Below are 16,312 nucleotides of genomic sequence, written 5' to 3'. Positions count from 1 at the left end.
TTAATTGTAGATGTAGACTGTGTTGAGGACTGGAAGCTGCTCTGTCTCTTCCTGAAGTTCCTCCTTCTTAGCCATATCTCTGCTGTCACAGTCTGTAGCACCCTTTTTACACGTGTACTAAACCCTTTAAAATCTTGATTAAAACAGCTTTAAGTTGAAGGTGAGTGTGAAGTCATGTTTACTTGGAATCCAGTTAAGTCACAAAACCACCCATATTCTTTACTAGAATTTATTCTTTCTGTTTACAAACTGTTTTCTTTCACTCTGTTATCACGTTGCTTGGTTTGCTCTACCGAGCCAGATGTAACCTTCCAAGCCAGTGTGTACACAAATGTCCCATGGCAATTTCCTAAATACAAGGAAATCATACAATTTCACGTCCTTTTGTGATCAGTTGCAATAATACCAAAATACATCCAGTGCCAAGAAACAACAGACTTTTTTTGTCACGTTGTATATCTCATTTTAGCAAGATTGGAATAGGGAAAAAAATTGGAGTCCAACTAAAATGTCATTGTCCCTTGTTTAACTACCATATCTTGATGCGGTAGTTTGTAGGATATATTGGTTGCTTTGTATTCAGATTTATTTATTTGGGTTTAATAATTTTTTTTGTTCTTCCAGACAGTGGCTCTTGATGGAACTTTATTTTTGAAATCTGGAGTGATTTCTGGGGGATCAAGTGATTTAAGATTTAAAGCTAGATCTTGGGATGAGAAAGAAATGAATAAAATGAAGGAAAGAAGAGATAGCTTGATTAATGAGTTGAAGGTAGGTCTCCTAAAAAGCACTTAACTGCAAAAGGCATAAAGGACCAGAAATTATATCGAATTTAAATCAGCTATAAGGAGATGATTTTCTGAAAGGGTGCTTTTCAAAACTTCCAAAAGATGCAGGTAGGACACAATAACTGTTTGTCCTCTTCTAGTTAGTAATAATCAACTGTGAGTCTCTGTCCTTAGCTGGTGGGTTGGCTCACAGATCACAGAGGTGGAGAAGCAGGGCGATACTGTTGATACTAGTTTCTTCAAAGAAAAAGTACCTGAAGACTTGTAATGAGAAAAAAAAAGAGACCTTCTGTCAACATGAAAATACTTGCACGGACTGAAACCTGTCAGCGTGAAGTGCTTTGTCATACCTCTAGTTATTTTGGAGAAGGCATAGAGTAGGAATTTGCAAGCATGTGCTTTCTTTTGAGAAGTAGATGTGCTACAAAATGACTGCTGGTTATGACCAACACTATCAGCATTTCTCTTAAATGAGGCCTGTGTCTGAAGCTAGCTTTATGTAGTGCATGAATCTGAAAAATTAGTCATTTCCAAATAAGTCTTTTTTAAAAAAAAAAATGTTTTTCCTCCCATTCTTATATTTTTCTAGATCTTAATGAGGATCAAACGTAAGGAGGCTGACTTGAAGCAGTTGCACGCTCAATTGCATGGAACTCAAACACGACTTAAATATTCACAGAGTGAATTAGATCTTATTAAAAAGAAACATCTTGCCAATCTCTACGCGGTATTGTACTAAGCCTTTCTAGTTTTTATGTTTAACCTGTTTTTTACCTGAGTAGTAATTACCAGTGAAGTAACTAGTACTTCCTTATGTAGTTGTGGTTGGGCTTTTTAGGTTCAGTTGAAGTTTTGCATACAGCAGTTATGATTGAGGAATTGACAAAATATTTATGAGTTGATTTACGTGAGACTTTCTGGTTTGGGGTTTTATATTTGAGTTTCTGGTAAGCTTGTTTTATCATTTAGTTCTGTAAAAGATACTCACAATGTAATTTGCCTTTCTTCTCATTAAAACTGTAATCATTGACCGTTCTAGTAAGAAAAATTGTCACCTTTTTCCTTTTTATCTAGGAAAAATCAAAACTGGAAAGTGAACTGTTAAATATTGAGTCTCAGCATGAAATGTTGAATGAAGGAATAGCAAAAAGAAAAGAAAAAATGGAAGAATTTCAGAAAAAAATTAACGAGGTAATGCCTTCTGTCATAGTCATATATAACAGCTTATGCAATTATACTACAGAAAATTCTTTCTCTTCCTGCTAAGTTTTAGAACTTGGATGACTTTAACTTGGTAAATGACTTTGTTGGCAAGTGTTACATGTTACTCCAGCACTCTTCCCACATCTTCTACCTTCTACCAAGGTAACTAGGAACAGAAATGCACTTGGATGTTAGTATATATGTATGATAGTTTTGCAAACCAGTTTCCTTCAAATCAAAATTCTGTGACTTCTTTGTGCCAAACACCCACGCAACCAAACAAATCCATCCATCTCTTGAATATTAGATGAATCTTTGCTTAATATATACGCTCCAATTTCATTTGACGTGGGAGAAAATTTTTGAGTTTGAAGCAGATGGGTTGGCTTTCCCCCACTTTTTCCTGCTCTGCTAATAAATATGATTTACTCTCTGTAATACTGAGCAGGGCCAATCTATTGAAGGTGGAGAGAGTCCAGCAGAGGGCTACAAAGATGATCAAGGCAATGGAGCACCTCAGTTTGAGGAAAGGCTGAGAGACATGGGTCTGTTTAGCCTGGAGAAGAGAAGACTGAGAGGGGATCTCATTGACGCTTACAAATATCTGAAGACTGGGTGTCAAGAAGATGGGGCCAGACTCTTCTCAGTGGTGCCTGGTGACTGGACAGAGGAAATTCCATCTGAACATGAGGAGAAACTTCTTTACTTTGAGGGTGGCAGAGCACTGGAACAGGCTGCCTGGAAAGGTTGTGGAGTCTCCTTCTCTGGAGCTATTCAAAACCCACCTGGCTGCGTTCCTGTCCAGCCTGCTCTATGTGAACAGAATCACAGAATCATCATGGTTGGAAGGGACCTCTGAAATCATCGAGTCCAACCATGAAAAAACAAACAGACCAAAAAAAAAAAACCAGCCACAAAACCAAAAAAACCTCAACACCACACAAAACACCCCACTCCCTGGGCAGGCTGTTCCAGTGCCTGACCACCCTCTCAGGGGGGTTGTTGTGACCAAAATGCAGGACCCAGCACTTGGCCTTATTGAACCTCATCCTATTGGCCTTGGCCCATTGATCCAGTCTGTCCAGATCCCTCTGTAGAGCCTTCCGACCCTCAAGCAGATCAACACTCCCACCTAGTTTGGTGTCATCTGCAGACTTACTGAGGGTGCGCTCAATCCCCTTGTCTAGATCATCAATGAAGATATTAAGCAAGACTGGCCCCAAAACTGAGCCCTGAGGGACACCACTGGTGACTGGTTGCCAACCAGATTTCGCCCCATTAATCAATTCTCTGGGCACAGCCATCCAGCCAGTTTTTTATCCAGTGAAGGGTACACTTGTCTATGCCATGATTCACTAGTTTCTCCAGGAGAAGGCCGTGGGGGACGGTGTCAAAGGCCTTCCCAAAGTCCAGGTAGACGCCATCCACAGCCTTCCCCTCATCAAGAAAGCGGGTGACATGGTCATAGAAAGAGATCAAGTTGGTTGATCCAAACTCCACAACAATAACTCTGGCCTCTGAGAAGTAAGCACCTCATATCTCCTCTCTGGCAGCTGCCTTATTCCTACTCTTGAGGAGCAAAGGAATCTGGTACAAACTATGGAAATGTGGTGCTGCAGTTTTAGCTGGAAAATTCACATTCCTGTACCTAGATGCTTTATTAAACGTAGATTCTTAGAAAAGAGAGATTCCTCACCACTGTCTGGAATTACTTGGGAGTGTGGACATCTGTCATAGTCACTTACCTCTAGGACGTAAGAATTCCAGATACCAGGAACTTTTCTTTTACTTGTTCTGGAAAAAAAAAAAAATTAAAAAAAAAAAAAAGGAGCTGGTCATCATTTTCTGAAGAATCGTGTTACTTGAATAGTATAACTTGATTTGATGTAATATTTGGTACCTGGTTAAACAAGCCTGTGTACCAAAACAATTTAGATGATACTGGGTTTTGACCTGTAAAGTTATCTTAAAATTCTGTTCAGTCCACTGAGTTTTCTTTTAAATGCTTTAGGCTGTTGCTATTTCTCCGTTCACTCCTGCCATGTACGCTCTACCTGCTACTTGCCTGGTTAAGTGTCTCATTAAAATTTTAGGACTGGTTTTGGCTGAAGCTTTTGTTAGTATATACTGCATAATTAGGAAAGGAGAAATTCTGTGCTGTGGCTTTGCTACAAATGGAGCAATAATTAATTCATATTTATGGATTACCTGAAAAGCTTAAAATGAAGAACGGACCTACACCATGAAACCTGATGTATCTGAATAGTAAGCTGTCTACCAGTCAGCTTCCTCTTCTTCATTTGACTGGGAACCCCTGGCAAAACCAGGGAAGTTGGTTACGCTGTCATGACTTCAACTGTCTTTGGAATGACCAGGTGCTGTCAAGAAGAGCTTAGATCAGAGCTGTCTTTTGCAGATCGTGTGCCTTGTATCTGGCATTTGTACTGCAAATGTTATTTGGAAACGTCAAGTACAGATTACTTCTCAATAGTTCAGTTGGCTGTTTCTTAAAGTACCTTGAAAATCAAGACTGTAGCGTGAAGTGGTTGTCTAAATGTTTTACTTCATGAGTGCCAGGATAGTATGAACGTTTTTTCCTCCATTTCTCTTTATTCAAAGGTTGAGGATGCTGTTTTCCGGGAATTCTGTGAAGAAATTGGTATAGAAAATATTCGCGTGTATGAACAAGAACATCTGAGACAACAAGAGGAAATTGATAAGAGAAGGTGGTATTTGTACTTGAGATGTAAAAAAGTGGTTTGTGTTTGATTGGGCACACTGGCCAATGAGTAACTCCATCACAGGCAATACCATAAAAACCTAGGAGGCTGTATTATCTCTGCACAGATTAGTTAGTAGTTTGGGTTTATTGGACAATTACAGTCAGTGACATTTTGCTACAAACTTGAAAGGTTATATTTACTGCTTTGGGAGCACTAGTGTAGAAAAACAAAGAATAGTTTTATAAAATCTATATTGGATGATGGCACTATCACAACTCAAGGATGACACACGGAGGCTTCCTCAGGTATCAAAAAATCTTAAAAGCAAGCTGAGTGTAAGATGCAGCAATATGGTGCAGGACCATCCTGTTCTGGAAGGCAGTGTCTTAATTTTCTCCTGGGCAGCCTCAGCCGGTGTTCCCCTCAGCCAGGCCCACGTCCCAGGGACACAAACTCACATCATAAAGAAGGAGAACGTCAAAGTGACCTGTCTCCTTGTGCCACAGGCATTTGCAGGCAGATGAGAGTTTGTGCCTTTCCTGATGTTATTTATAGAAAAGAGGCCTTTTCTGTGTGACTGGTGTCATGGCCTGTGGGGTTTTTTCCCCTATTTCTTCAGCGGCCAAGAGACTCTGACCAGTTTTCTGAAGCTGGCCCAGATGTGTGTTTTTGGTAGGGCTGCAGTGAGGCAGTGGTGCGGTGCATTCAGTTAAAGCAGCTGCTGGCTGAGGGGATTTGATGATTTATTGATGTTTGCAAGAACTGAAGTGTAAGGAGTGGGTGAGGGAACAGTGCAAAGAGGAGCTTTTGTCAGGGCCTTACGCTGCGCGTCCAGCCCTGGCCTTGCTTGTGCCCTGACTCACCATCAGTGGTCCCATCAACCTGTGTGTGGTGCCACCTTCCCCAGGTCTGAAGAGCCTGGAGCTGGCCTTGTCCCAGCCCTTTGGCCTGAACAACAGATGCAGGAGCAGCAGTAAATGGTGTGGGGAGCTCGAAGCTCAGATCAGACAGTAACAGAGAGGAGACCTTTCTGTGCACAGCTGCTTGGTTTGACTGCAGTCCTTTCTCACAGCAGCCTGTGAAGAGGTTTCTGCCCTTGGATCCTACAAACAAATAACAGGTCTCTCAATTAAGAGGTGATAAGCAAGGCTGAAATATGGCTTAAAAAGCTCTGGTCTCAAGCTTCTTAATTACCCTGTCCCAGTGGAGCCAGGTTGGCTCTAATAGTTCAATAACCATCCGTGCCCACTGAGCAGGAGGCTGAGCAGGGAGCACTGGATCCACACACAGCACCAGCATCAGCTCTTGCCCAACCCATATCTGCTTCATGGGCAGGTGGATCATTCCTACTGAGATGCTTGAACTTCTGGTGTTCCTTTCCATAGTGAGTTTGGCCATAGCGTACTTTTACATTGTATTTTTGGAACTATTATCCCTGTATTTCTGTAACTCCCAGTGTGTCTGCAGGATGTGGTGTGGTGGTGTCCATGATCCAACTGTATGCAAATTTTTGCGTTCAAGTAGAAGATACAAAAATGCTCTCTAAAGAGTCAAAGTGAAAATGCATCTTTTAAGAACGTAAAACTACAGTTACTGCCCTCCTTTGTAAGTGTTATTTTGAAATGCTGCCCTTTGACTAGGCTGGAGTTTGAAAATCAGAAGACACGATTAAACATTCAGCTGGAATATAATCGTGAGCATCTCCAGAAATTAACAAACGCCGTCAGCAAGTTGAGGGAGACGGTTCGTAAGGAAGAAGCTGAGATCACTGGGCTGCAGAAGGTAACTGTGATCCATCCACACGTCTTGTAGGGTGAGAGGAAAGAATGCACCAAAGTACAGTTCTGAACTAACTTAGTTGGTTCTGTTGAGTAATTCTTCTAGGGCTGAATCAGTGAATTTTAAAAAAAATGCAGTTGCATATTGTCATTTCAAGCTTGGAATAATATTAGGGTACTTATTAAAAATAAGCTTACTAAAAATTACCTTTGGGATTACTGTATATGCACTGCTGTATTGTGTTTGGCTTGCTGATATGGAAATGCAGCATATGAGTGCAGAAACAACATCTGTGGCTGAGATGCTTTAGAAGATTTTATGAGTAACAGTGAACAGCTCTGGTGCTGTGCATCTTTAAGGTGCTTCAGAGCCAATAATAGGCTTAAAATAATTGCATGAAAACTAATTTAGATTTTTAGTGGAAGTAATAGGGATTCCTCCTTCATAGTGTTCTTTATTTGTAAGTAATTCCTGCTGTGTTCACGTTACATGTTAAATAAACTGTGCTTGTGGGGCACTGGAAAGTGAAGGAGAAAAGATGTGTAATACTGCTTTGAATAAAAAACAACAGCAAAATGTAAAACTGCCCCACAGTGGGCAAAAAGTCCCACAGGCACGATTTGAAATCTGTATTTTTAACATTAGAAGAGATGTATTTCTAATGCTGAGGAAAAAAAGTGCACCCTTTACTCACTCATGCACCAGAAGATGCCTGCCTTCATGCCTGTGTGCATCATTCTTTGAAAATAAGACTTTGAGCAACTTCAGGTATTTTTTTCCTGGCGAGGGATCAGTGTGTCCTGAAGGTGCCTTGTCCTGATGCTGCACCACGGGTCAGGTTGATGAAGCTGCCAGAACATCAGTCTCTGAAGGACCACGTCTTCATCCATGTCTCGTTAGGCTTACTGCATTCCAGCACCTCATTGCTAGCAATGGTCTAGTCTAGAGAACCTCCAGCAGATTCTTTCTTCTCTGGGGATTGCCTCACAATTTATCTTTAATGAACAATACTTTTTGAAGGGTTTCAAATTACCTTAGGTGTTGCTAAATCTGTTGTAGGTGTACAGCAGATGGGATCCTTCTTGCCAGGTTAGGGACTAATTGAGGAGAAGGGAGCAGCCTACAGACCATGGGCACCCCAGGGTCCCTGCCTTGCTGGATGGTTGGATGGTTTAATCTGTTCTAGTCACAAATCTGAACCTGGCTGTGCCTGGGTGTCCAAACAACTGGGACAATTTATCTTTCATGAACAATACTTTTTGAAGGATTTCAAGTTATCTTAGGTGTTGCTAAATCTGTTGTAGGTGTACAGCAGATGGGATCCTTCTTGCCAGGTAAGGGACTAATTGAGGAGAAGGGAGCAGCCTACAGACCATGGGCACCCCAGGGTCCCTGCCTTGCTGGATGGTTGGATGGTTTAATCTGTTCTAGTCACAAATCTGAACCTGGCTGTGCCTGGGTGTCCAAACAACTGGGTCTTCCTGTGTAAGAGACAGGCTGTTTTCCTGGTGCCTTTCCCACTCGGTGCTGTAAGCACATCTGACTGCAACGTAACAGCTTTAAACATGAACTCTTTCTTTCTGTATAGTAAAGGTTCCCTATCAAGATTTTTGGTGAACAGTTAAAAATGTACATGTTTCTATGCAGGATGAGGAAAAGCTTCGAAACAAAGTGAATGAAATTGTGGAGGAGCAGCAACATCTTAAGGATAGATTAAGCGCTCATAAGTCTGAGGTTATAAAAGCCCAAAATGAAGTTGAAGAGTTGAGAAGGAAGATGTTAACTCTTAACAGGTAATTACTAATTGTACTCCTGGGAAAATGATTAATGTGCTAATATTGAGAGCAGTTGAGTGATCAGATGTTTGGATTTCTCTTGTTCTGTTTTCTTGTGAAAGATTCATTAGAGACATGGTAATTTGCATTTATAGTCTGCATTAGTTAAGAAGTGTTTCTAATTGAGTATGTGGTTCCCAAAAGTAATGTGAATGAGATTATTTCATGAGAGCCATCCCATAAACGATTAGAATAACATTATCTTCTTATTTTCTTAGTGTTGGGTCTTGCTATGATTCCTGATAAATGTATAGTGTCTTCTGATATAAGTGTGTCCTAGTTTACAACTTGATTGAGGGAGGAATATTAAGTAGGCTGGTAGTTTCATGTTTGTGTTTGACTTGTACATTTGGTTCAGTTCACAGGAAAATTTCTTTCCTGATTTCAGTGTTCACATTTTCTGCAGGCCTTTCAAGTGTTGAATATCTTGAAGTAATACAAACTTTAGGTCGCTCTTTTGTCTTTACCATTCTTTTAAATGAACTGCTTTGGGGACAGTTTATGCTTTGGTTTTCTTCTGCTTGCTTCTCATTGATGTGTTTAATGTCCCTTAATCAGGAGTCTTCTTTGTGTTTAAAAAACCCAACATGTTGGCATGGTCTGGCTGGGTAAACTTGTGGAATTTTCTAGAAGCTTATAGATTGGATGACTGGTAATTAATTTCATAGTGTGTAATTTTCACAATATAAGCTATGTCTTATGTGAGGGGCGCCTCTACCTTATTTAGCAACTTGATGCTATCAGAGGAATTTGTTGCAAAGAATCAAGATGTATTTCAAGTAGAGTAATGATAAAAGAGACTTGATTTAAATTTTCAGAGGCTCAAATCTCCATATGTGTTCAGCAGAGCTGAGCAGAACAGCGTGGTTGTGGTTAGGAAAGGTGGCTATTTGACCATGCTACAGGGTGAAGTTGGTGATACACTGGAACTGTGTCAGTGCCACTGGTATTTATTTTGCAATAGAGTTTAGAGTTACTCCAGAACAGCAGAGTGTCAGCTTGTGTGCTAGAATAGTGTGTGGTTCCCAGCTCCCTCTTGGGTAATTTGGGAGAATGAAGGGGATGGAAGAAGTTAAGTACCATTTTCCTTGATGTTGGTAACTGTAGAGGAAAAAGCCCTCTTTGTGCTTCATGATGGTTTTTCGTGCTGCGGATGTTATTGGCAGTGATGCTTCTACTCTTTGTTCTGTGCCTTCTGTGTATATAGGGAAGCTGCAAAATTACAAAAGGAAGCTACAGCTATAGAAACCTCTCTGGAAGAGAAAAGATTAAGACGACATAATCTGCTTCTTGAATGCAAGGTGCAGGACTTGAAAATAAAGCTCCTCTATGGATCACTGGATGACATCAGTGAAGTAGAGGTACTTAAAACGTTTAGAGAAGATAGATATCACGGAGGAACAATTATTCAGTCTTGAATTTAAAGCTTTTTATATTTTCCTTACAGCACTGTTTGTCTTAAGATAGTAATGTTAAAAATAAATGTATCATTTTCATGGGATCAGGCCTCATCCATTCAAGAGGAGGCTTTTTGTAGACAAAAATACTGTCTGCTTGAGATGTATTCTTGTGCAATATGCAAAATTAGGGTGGTACAAGAAAACTGGCATGATGGAATAGTCTAGATATACATAGGTAAAAGGACACACGAGAGTCAATTCAGAAATAGAAAGAAACAAGGCGTGTGCATGGATTGAGATATTTGGTTAATCATCCATAATATAAACGCTGTCTAAAATCATCCTTCTGTCTTCAGTAGATATTCACAGAAATCATAAGCTAAAATAGAAATACTTCTGCTATCAGAGGATTTTGACCCATGTTATTTTTCTCCATCCTCCTTCTTTTTTCCAGCATATCTTTTCGTAAGGAGAAATTAAGCTTTCTCCATTAGAATCATAGAATAGTCCAGGCTGGAAGGGACCTCCAAAGGTCATCTAGTCCAATCCCCAACTAGACCAGGTTGCCCAGGGCCTCGTCGACCCTCACCTTGAATATCTCCAGGGATGGGGCCTCAACCACCTCCCTGGGCAACCTGTTCCAGTGCTCCACCACCCTCCCAGTGAAGAACCCTCTCCTCATCTCCAGTCTAAATCTGCTCCCTTCCAGCTTAAAGCCATTGCCCCTCGTCCTGTCACTGCAGGCCTTTCTAAACAAAAGGCCTTTGTACTTGGCACTGGTGAGGCCATACCTCGAGTATTGTGTCCAGTTCTGGGCACCTCAATCCAAGAGAGATCTCGAGGTGCTGGAGCGAGTGCAGAGGAGGGCAACGAGACTGATGAAGGGCCTAGAAGACAAATCATATGAAGAGCGGCTGAAGGAGCTGGGGCTGTTTAGTTTGAGGAAGAGGAGGCTGAGGGGAGACCTCATCACTCTCTACAACTACTTGAAAGGACACTGTAGAGAGGTTGGTGCTGGTCTCTTCTCACAGGTAATTAACAATAGAACGAGAGGGAACGGCTTCAAGCTCCAACAGGGTGGGTTTAGATTGAACATTAGGAAGGAATTTTTCACCGAAAGAGTGGTCGGGCATTGGAACAGGCTGCCCAGGGAGGGGGTGGAGTCACCATCCCTGGATGTGTTTAAGGGACGTTTAGATGCGGTACTGAGGGACATGGTGTAGGGGAGGACTTTGTAGAGTAGGGGAGATGGTTGGACTCGATGATCCCGAGGGTCTCTTCCAACCTCAATGATTCTATGAAAAGAAAAGAGCTGTGGGTTTTGAAGGACAAGTCTATGAATTTGGAGTGATTCTTGCTGAACCTATTACTTAGAAAAGTACTTTTGCTGGAGGACGTGTGCGAATGAGTGGGTCATAAGACAAAGTGAAGGCAAGGAGGCAGGTAATTTTTGAAGGGAGGTGGCATGAAGTGCTGATCATCAGAGTATGTAAGAAGCTCAGCTGCAGCTGTTTATGAATAAGGAAGAGATGAAAGCAAGGAGGTGGGCAATAGGAATAACAACTTAGATTCCTGATTAATGTCACTGAGAAGACCAGTAAGATTTGGTTGTGAGACAGAATCTGGGTGGGAAAGGGACTGGTAACGACATGGAGCACATGTTTCATTCAAGGGAAAGTAGCTGTTTGAATTCTGAGCTGACAGTGTCCAGAAGATACTCTTGTCTGTGCCGTACAGAGTTGAAGATTTCTTGTGAGTAGTTCTTTTGCCTCAGCTTGCACATGTCAGAGCCTCTCCTGAAAAGCGGATTGAATTATCATGGGAAAGTAAATCTTTCCAATCAGGAGATTTACAGGGTGCACATTGTTCTAAATATAGAAACCACTGCTGCTTTCATCTCAGCTTCAAACTGAAATCGGCAGATGTTTTCATCCTCATTTAAAAGGTGCATTTTTTGATTAGACTGATGAGATCTTAAGTAACGGTTAATTCCATTTTGGCTTGGGGAGGAGGGATGAAGTAAATTTACCTCCTACCATGGTATCACTCTCTTCTCATTTTATATCCTTTTAGTGCATAGTTTTAACAGTTTAACTGTCATATTTTTGAGCTGGAATGTCCTTTGTATTTGTAGCTGGGAACTGAAACAGAGGACACTCAGACTACATCGAGTATTTATGAAAGGGAAGAGGCAATTCAGATTGACTACAGTAGCCTGGCAGAAGACCTGAAGGTAATCTCTTTTGTTTGAAATCAATTATTTATTTTTTTTTTATTTAAAATACTTTATTTGATGAAATTGTTTATACCTCAGCCTAGTCTTTGAACAAAACTTCCTAAAACCACGGTTAAGCTTAAGTGCACCTGTGTGTGTGTTTTGGTTTTGCAGTCATACACAGTAAGAGTGCATGGGATTCCTAGATAGGTCCATTTTCCATATAAGAAATTTAAATTAAAACTTGCCTAAGCTAGATGAATAAGTAAAATGGAGAAATAGTAAATATAACTCCTGTTTTTTCTTCCTCCTTTACCTTCTGCCTTTAAGTTATAAAGGTTATGACTTGAAACTCTACAAACCAATGATTGGCTGCTAGTGGTGGTGTCCCTTTGTAGTGTTTTCAGAGACTGAGATGTAGCATAAGCAAGACCTCTGTAACAGTCCATTAGGTCACGTTTTCTCAACAGTTTTTGTAATGAACCTCTGTAACAGTCCATTAGGTCACGTTTTGTCAGCAGTTTTTGTAATTTTTTTTTTTTTTTTTCCTTTTTAATAGTAAGGAAAATAATTAAGTGTCAAAGGCTAAGTACAGAGCAAGGGACGAGTCGGTTGTCACTGGAGGTTGTCTTGAAGAATTCATCGAGACCCTGTCTTCAAAGGTTTTCTTTACAAATCAAGCAGTGAAGGCAGCTAATCCTCTTCCTGTGTTGTATTTTAACCCTGACTTCTAGACTGAAGAGAATGTGTTGTCTGTTGTTAAAGTTCTTGTGGAACGATGCTTAGGACCTAGTAAATCTATTCTGAGAGCTAAGACTCTGAGTGGAGCTTTTTGTTTTGTTGTGTTTCCAGTTGAAGCTATTAGATGAGCGGGGTGTTTCTTCCAGAAACCATGAGTGCTTGCCATATACGTTGAAATGTCTTGGCCTAAAAGCAAATGTTATTGCTCTAGTATTTATTTTTTTTTTCTTTAGGATCTAGAGTCTGATAAAGATATAGAGAATCAACAGAACCAGATGCAGCAGGAAATCAAATCTAAAGAGCATACTTTAATGAAGACAGCAGCCCCAAATCTGAGAGCAGTAGAGAAATTACAGATAGCTCTTGGCAAATTCCAAGAATCAATAGATGGTAACACTGAATCTTTACTATTAATCTCTTTAGTGATTGTGAGAGTTTTCACCCTAATTGAAATTCCTCTTTCTGGGGTTAGTCCTGCTGGCTTTGCTTCTTTCAGATATTAAGGTATTTTTGTGCTCAAGTGTTTATCCTCAGTTGTCTTTTTTAAATTCTATGTAAACAGTTTATTAACGTATACTTTTGTCTGCATTATTTTATTTGAATACAGTTTGAATACAGTTTGAATAATTTGAAAGCTACTTTTTGGCCAAATGGCATCCTAAAGCGTTTTTAATTTTTTTCTAATTTTAATTTTTTACTGACTTTAATAATAAAATTCTTTAATTTTTTGTTAAATAATTGAAGGGACATACATGTGTTGTCCAGAACTCTGGCATGAGCATTACTTGCAAAGTAATTGGTATCCTCAAAGACCAGTGCAGACATTAACATATAGAGAAAACCAAGGAGTTCTGAAGCTGTAACAGGTAAATGCTGGTGCTGTTTAAGGCTACCCAGCTTACAGAAGGAATTAGGAGATTAATTTTATTTATTGCTCCAGACGAATGTGGTATAAACTGGATGGAATACATCCCAGCTTTTCAGGTTTGGGGGCCTCCATTTGAAATCTGGGAGAAAGCTCATAATATTGATGTGCTCCTTGTTATGTGCATTAGAACTTTATTCTGCAATAAGTATTTTCCTTGATGCTTTTTATTTTGCCTAATATATATTTGTTCTGTGTGTATGCTTAGCAGTTTATTATGGAGTACTTTCAGTAATTTTTTGTCATAGCTTTTGAGACCAGCAGAAAGGAGGCCAGAATATGCAAGCAAGAATTTGAACAAGTGAAAAAAAAGAGATACGAGCTTTTTAGCCGGTGCTTTGAGCATGCCTCCATAGCTATTGATCAGATCTACAAGAGACTTTGCAGGAACAGCAGTGCTCAGGTGTGTTATGTTCTTAGGTCTTGGCTTGAAAGGCCTACTTGATGCTTTGCTATTCAAAATAAGAGTACTTAGTAACACTTTCAGTTTCCAAAGACAGTTTCAGTACTGAAGAAGTAAATTACACAAATAATAAAGACTTCAGAATGTTAGGGTCGGAGGAGGAATAGGTAATGAGCCAAAGCATGCTTGATGTTAGACAGGGAAATGCCATCTAAAGTTTTAACAAAATTGGGAACTACTCAGTTTGGGTTCGTTTTATTCTTTGTATTTAGTAGGCTTGTCAATTATCATGACACAAATGGGAAATATATTTGAGTACTTCATTTAAAAATAACATTGGCTTACAGATCTAGTGATACCAGTAATTAATTCAAAACACTTCATCATTAGTACAGATCTAGTTAAAAATAATAAATCACTATTTCAGTGCTAGGGTTTTGTAGGAGGTTTTGAAGCTCTTTATACCCTGCTTAATGTTTTTTAAAACTAGACTTAAAATGTTCTCAACTTCAAAGAAACCTGTAGAAAAGTTGTGTCACAGTTGTATTAATCTGTGCTAATCTTCCAGTCCTAATGCCAAAAGGAAAGAGGGAACTCCCAAATGCTTTGGTTACATCAAGTTCTGTAGGTGGTAGAATGTTCAAAGGCCATTCTACCTTCAGTTCAGGCCTGGACTCTTGTCCATCTTAAACATTGGCTTTTGTGTTTTCCCTCAGAGCCAGATACTCAGTGAACACCTTAAATATCTTTCAATATATCCTTTCTGCTTCTAGGTTGGACAGGATCTTTATGATTACTGGGCACATACCTTCTCCCCTAGACTTACCATCAGGCAGGTCTTGACTTTGGGTCGCTCTGACACAACCAGTCTTTCCCAGATGCATTGCCAAGAACGATGAGTCGGGCGCTTGAGTTCTGAGGTCTGTGATACTGTACCTTGACTTGAGCCACGGTGGTAACCTGGTCAAGAGATTATCCCGTGGCTAGGTGGGTAGTTAAACCTGCCTACTAGAGAGCAACGTGGCAGCTGAAGGAAGCTGGTCTAATTGTATTGGAAGAGGAAGGATGGCTCTGGGGTCAGCTAAGGAAAGGGTCAGCTCTGAGCTTTGCCATCAGAGGAGGTAGCCTAGGTTGGGACTTGAACAGACACTTTTTAAGCAAGCTGAACAATTTTTAAGGTGACACTTCCTTGCTATGGAAATTGTACCTGTTGATCCAAGAGGAGTCATTTGAAATGAGTGTCAGTTATGGAAATTTTTCTTGTGTCTGTATCCCCTTGTGCAGAGGGAAAGAGGTCGTGTTGCTTTATTGTCTCTTCTATTTAATGGGAAAAATAAACCATGTAGCAATTAGCTTCTCCATCATACTTTTTACTGGTTTGGTGAAATGGCCATTCCTTCAAAATAATCCTTTCACTTTTTGGACCTGGGAACCAGGATACAAAGTATAGAAAAAACCTGTATTAAAAACTCTCTTCAGCTCAAAGTTAAATTTGTAAAACTAACCTTTCACAAGAAAGTGTAGTTTTGGAAGTATATTTCCTTTCAAACAAAAAAGAAAACTGCTTTTGAAGTCTTAAGATTTTAATAATTTTTAAAAAATAAAAGCAATTACATAAAAGGTGAAAAAATCAAGTTTACTTAGTGGTTGAAAGTTTGTAAGTAACAACTATGTGGCACCATTTCCAAAATGGTTTTGTTACTGAACCATGAGCTAGGAAGCTGGTTAACGAAGGCATATTCACTGGGAAATTTTATAGTACACGTGACCAAGTGCTTCCTACAAATGAAGCCAACACTTCAGTCAGTTCAACACTAGCTCAGTCAGTATTTAAACTTAATATTGAATTTAATTTTAAAATTTAAATGCATTTCATTAAAGTTAATTTAAATAAATGTAAATACATTTAATATTTAAACTTTTTAAGTATCCATTTTAATAATATTATAAATGCTGCTATTAATAATGAAATGTGTGCGTTTCCAGGCATTCCTTAGTCCTGAAAATCCTGAGGAGCCTTATCTGGAAGGCATTGAATTTAATTGCGTGGCTCCGGGAAAACGCTTTATGCCAATGGACAGTTTGTCAGGAGGTGAAAAATCTGTGGCAGCTCTGGCTCTTGTGTTTGCCATACACAGGTAAAAGGGACATTGGTGCTCAATGGATTCAAATCCAGCTGGTGGCTGGTCACTAGTGGTGTGCCTCAGGGCTCAGTGCTAGGACCATTTCTATTTAACGTCTTTATTGATGATCTCGATAAGGACATAGGGTGTATCATCAGCAAGTTTGCAGATGACACC

The 16,312-nt window shown here is 39.9% G+C and overlaps 1 protein-coding gene across 1 annotated transcript in view; it reads left to right on the top strand.

The window, feature by feature from the left end:
• Window positions 1–16,312, top strand: part of SMC1B (structural maintenance of chromosomes 1B) — a 38,714-nt gene that overhangs the window by 16,385 nt on the left and 6,017 nt on the right. Inside the window, exons 12-22 of the mRNA XM_014938403.1 lie at window positions 625–771; window positions 1,378–1,515; window positions 1,863–1,979; window positions 4,611–4,717; window positions 6,355–6,496; window positions 8,141–8,286; window positions 9,536–9,689; window positions 11,863–11,961; window positions 12,918–13,074; window positions 13,858–14,012; window positions 15,999–16,150. Of these exons, the coding sequence (XP_014793889.1) occupies window positions 625–771; window positions 1,378–1,515; window positions 1,863–1,979; window positions 4,611–4,717; window positions 6,355–6,496; window positions 8,141–8,286; window positions 9,536–9,689; window positions 11,863–11,961; window positions 12,918–13,074; window positions 13,858–14,012; window positions 15,999–16,150 (1,514 nt within the window). The remainder of the gene's footprint in view (window positions 1–624; window positions 772–1,377; window positions 1,516–1,862; window positions 1,980–4,610; window positions 4,718–6,354; window positions 6,497–8,140; window positions 8,287–9,535; window positions 9,690–11,862; window positions 11,962–12,917; window positions 13,075–13,857; window positions 14,013–15,998; window positions 16,151–16,312) is intronic.

The sequence above is a fragment of the Calidris pugnax genome, unplaced genomic scaffold (genome assembly GCF_001431845.1).
Source record: "Calidris pugnax isolate Ruff unplaced genomic scaffold, ASM143184v1 scaffold47, whole genome shotgun sequence".
Lineage (NCBI taxonomy): Eukaryota > Metazoa > Chordata > Aves > Charadriiformes > Scolopacidae > Calidris > Calidris pugnax.
Note: the sequence above shows the minus strand (reverse complement) of the source record. Positions and strands in the feature narration are given on the sequence as shown.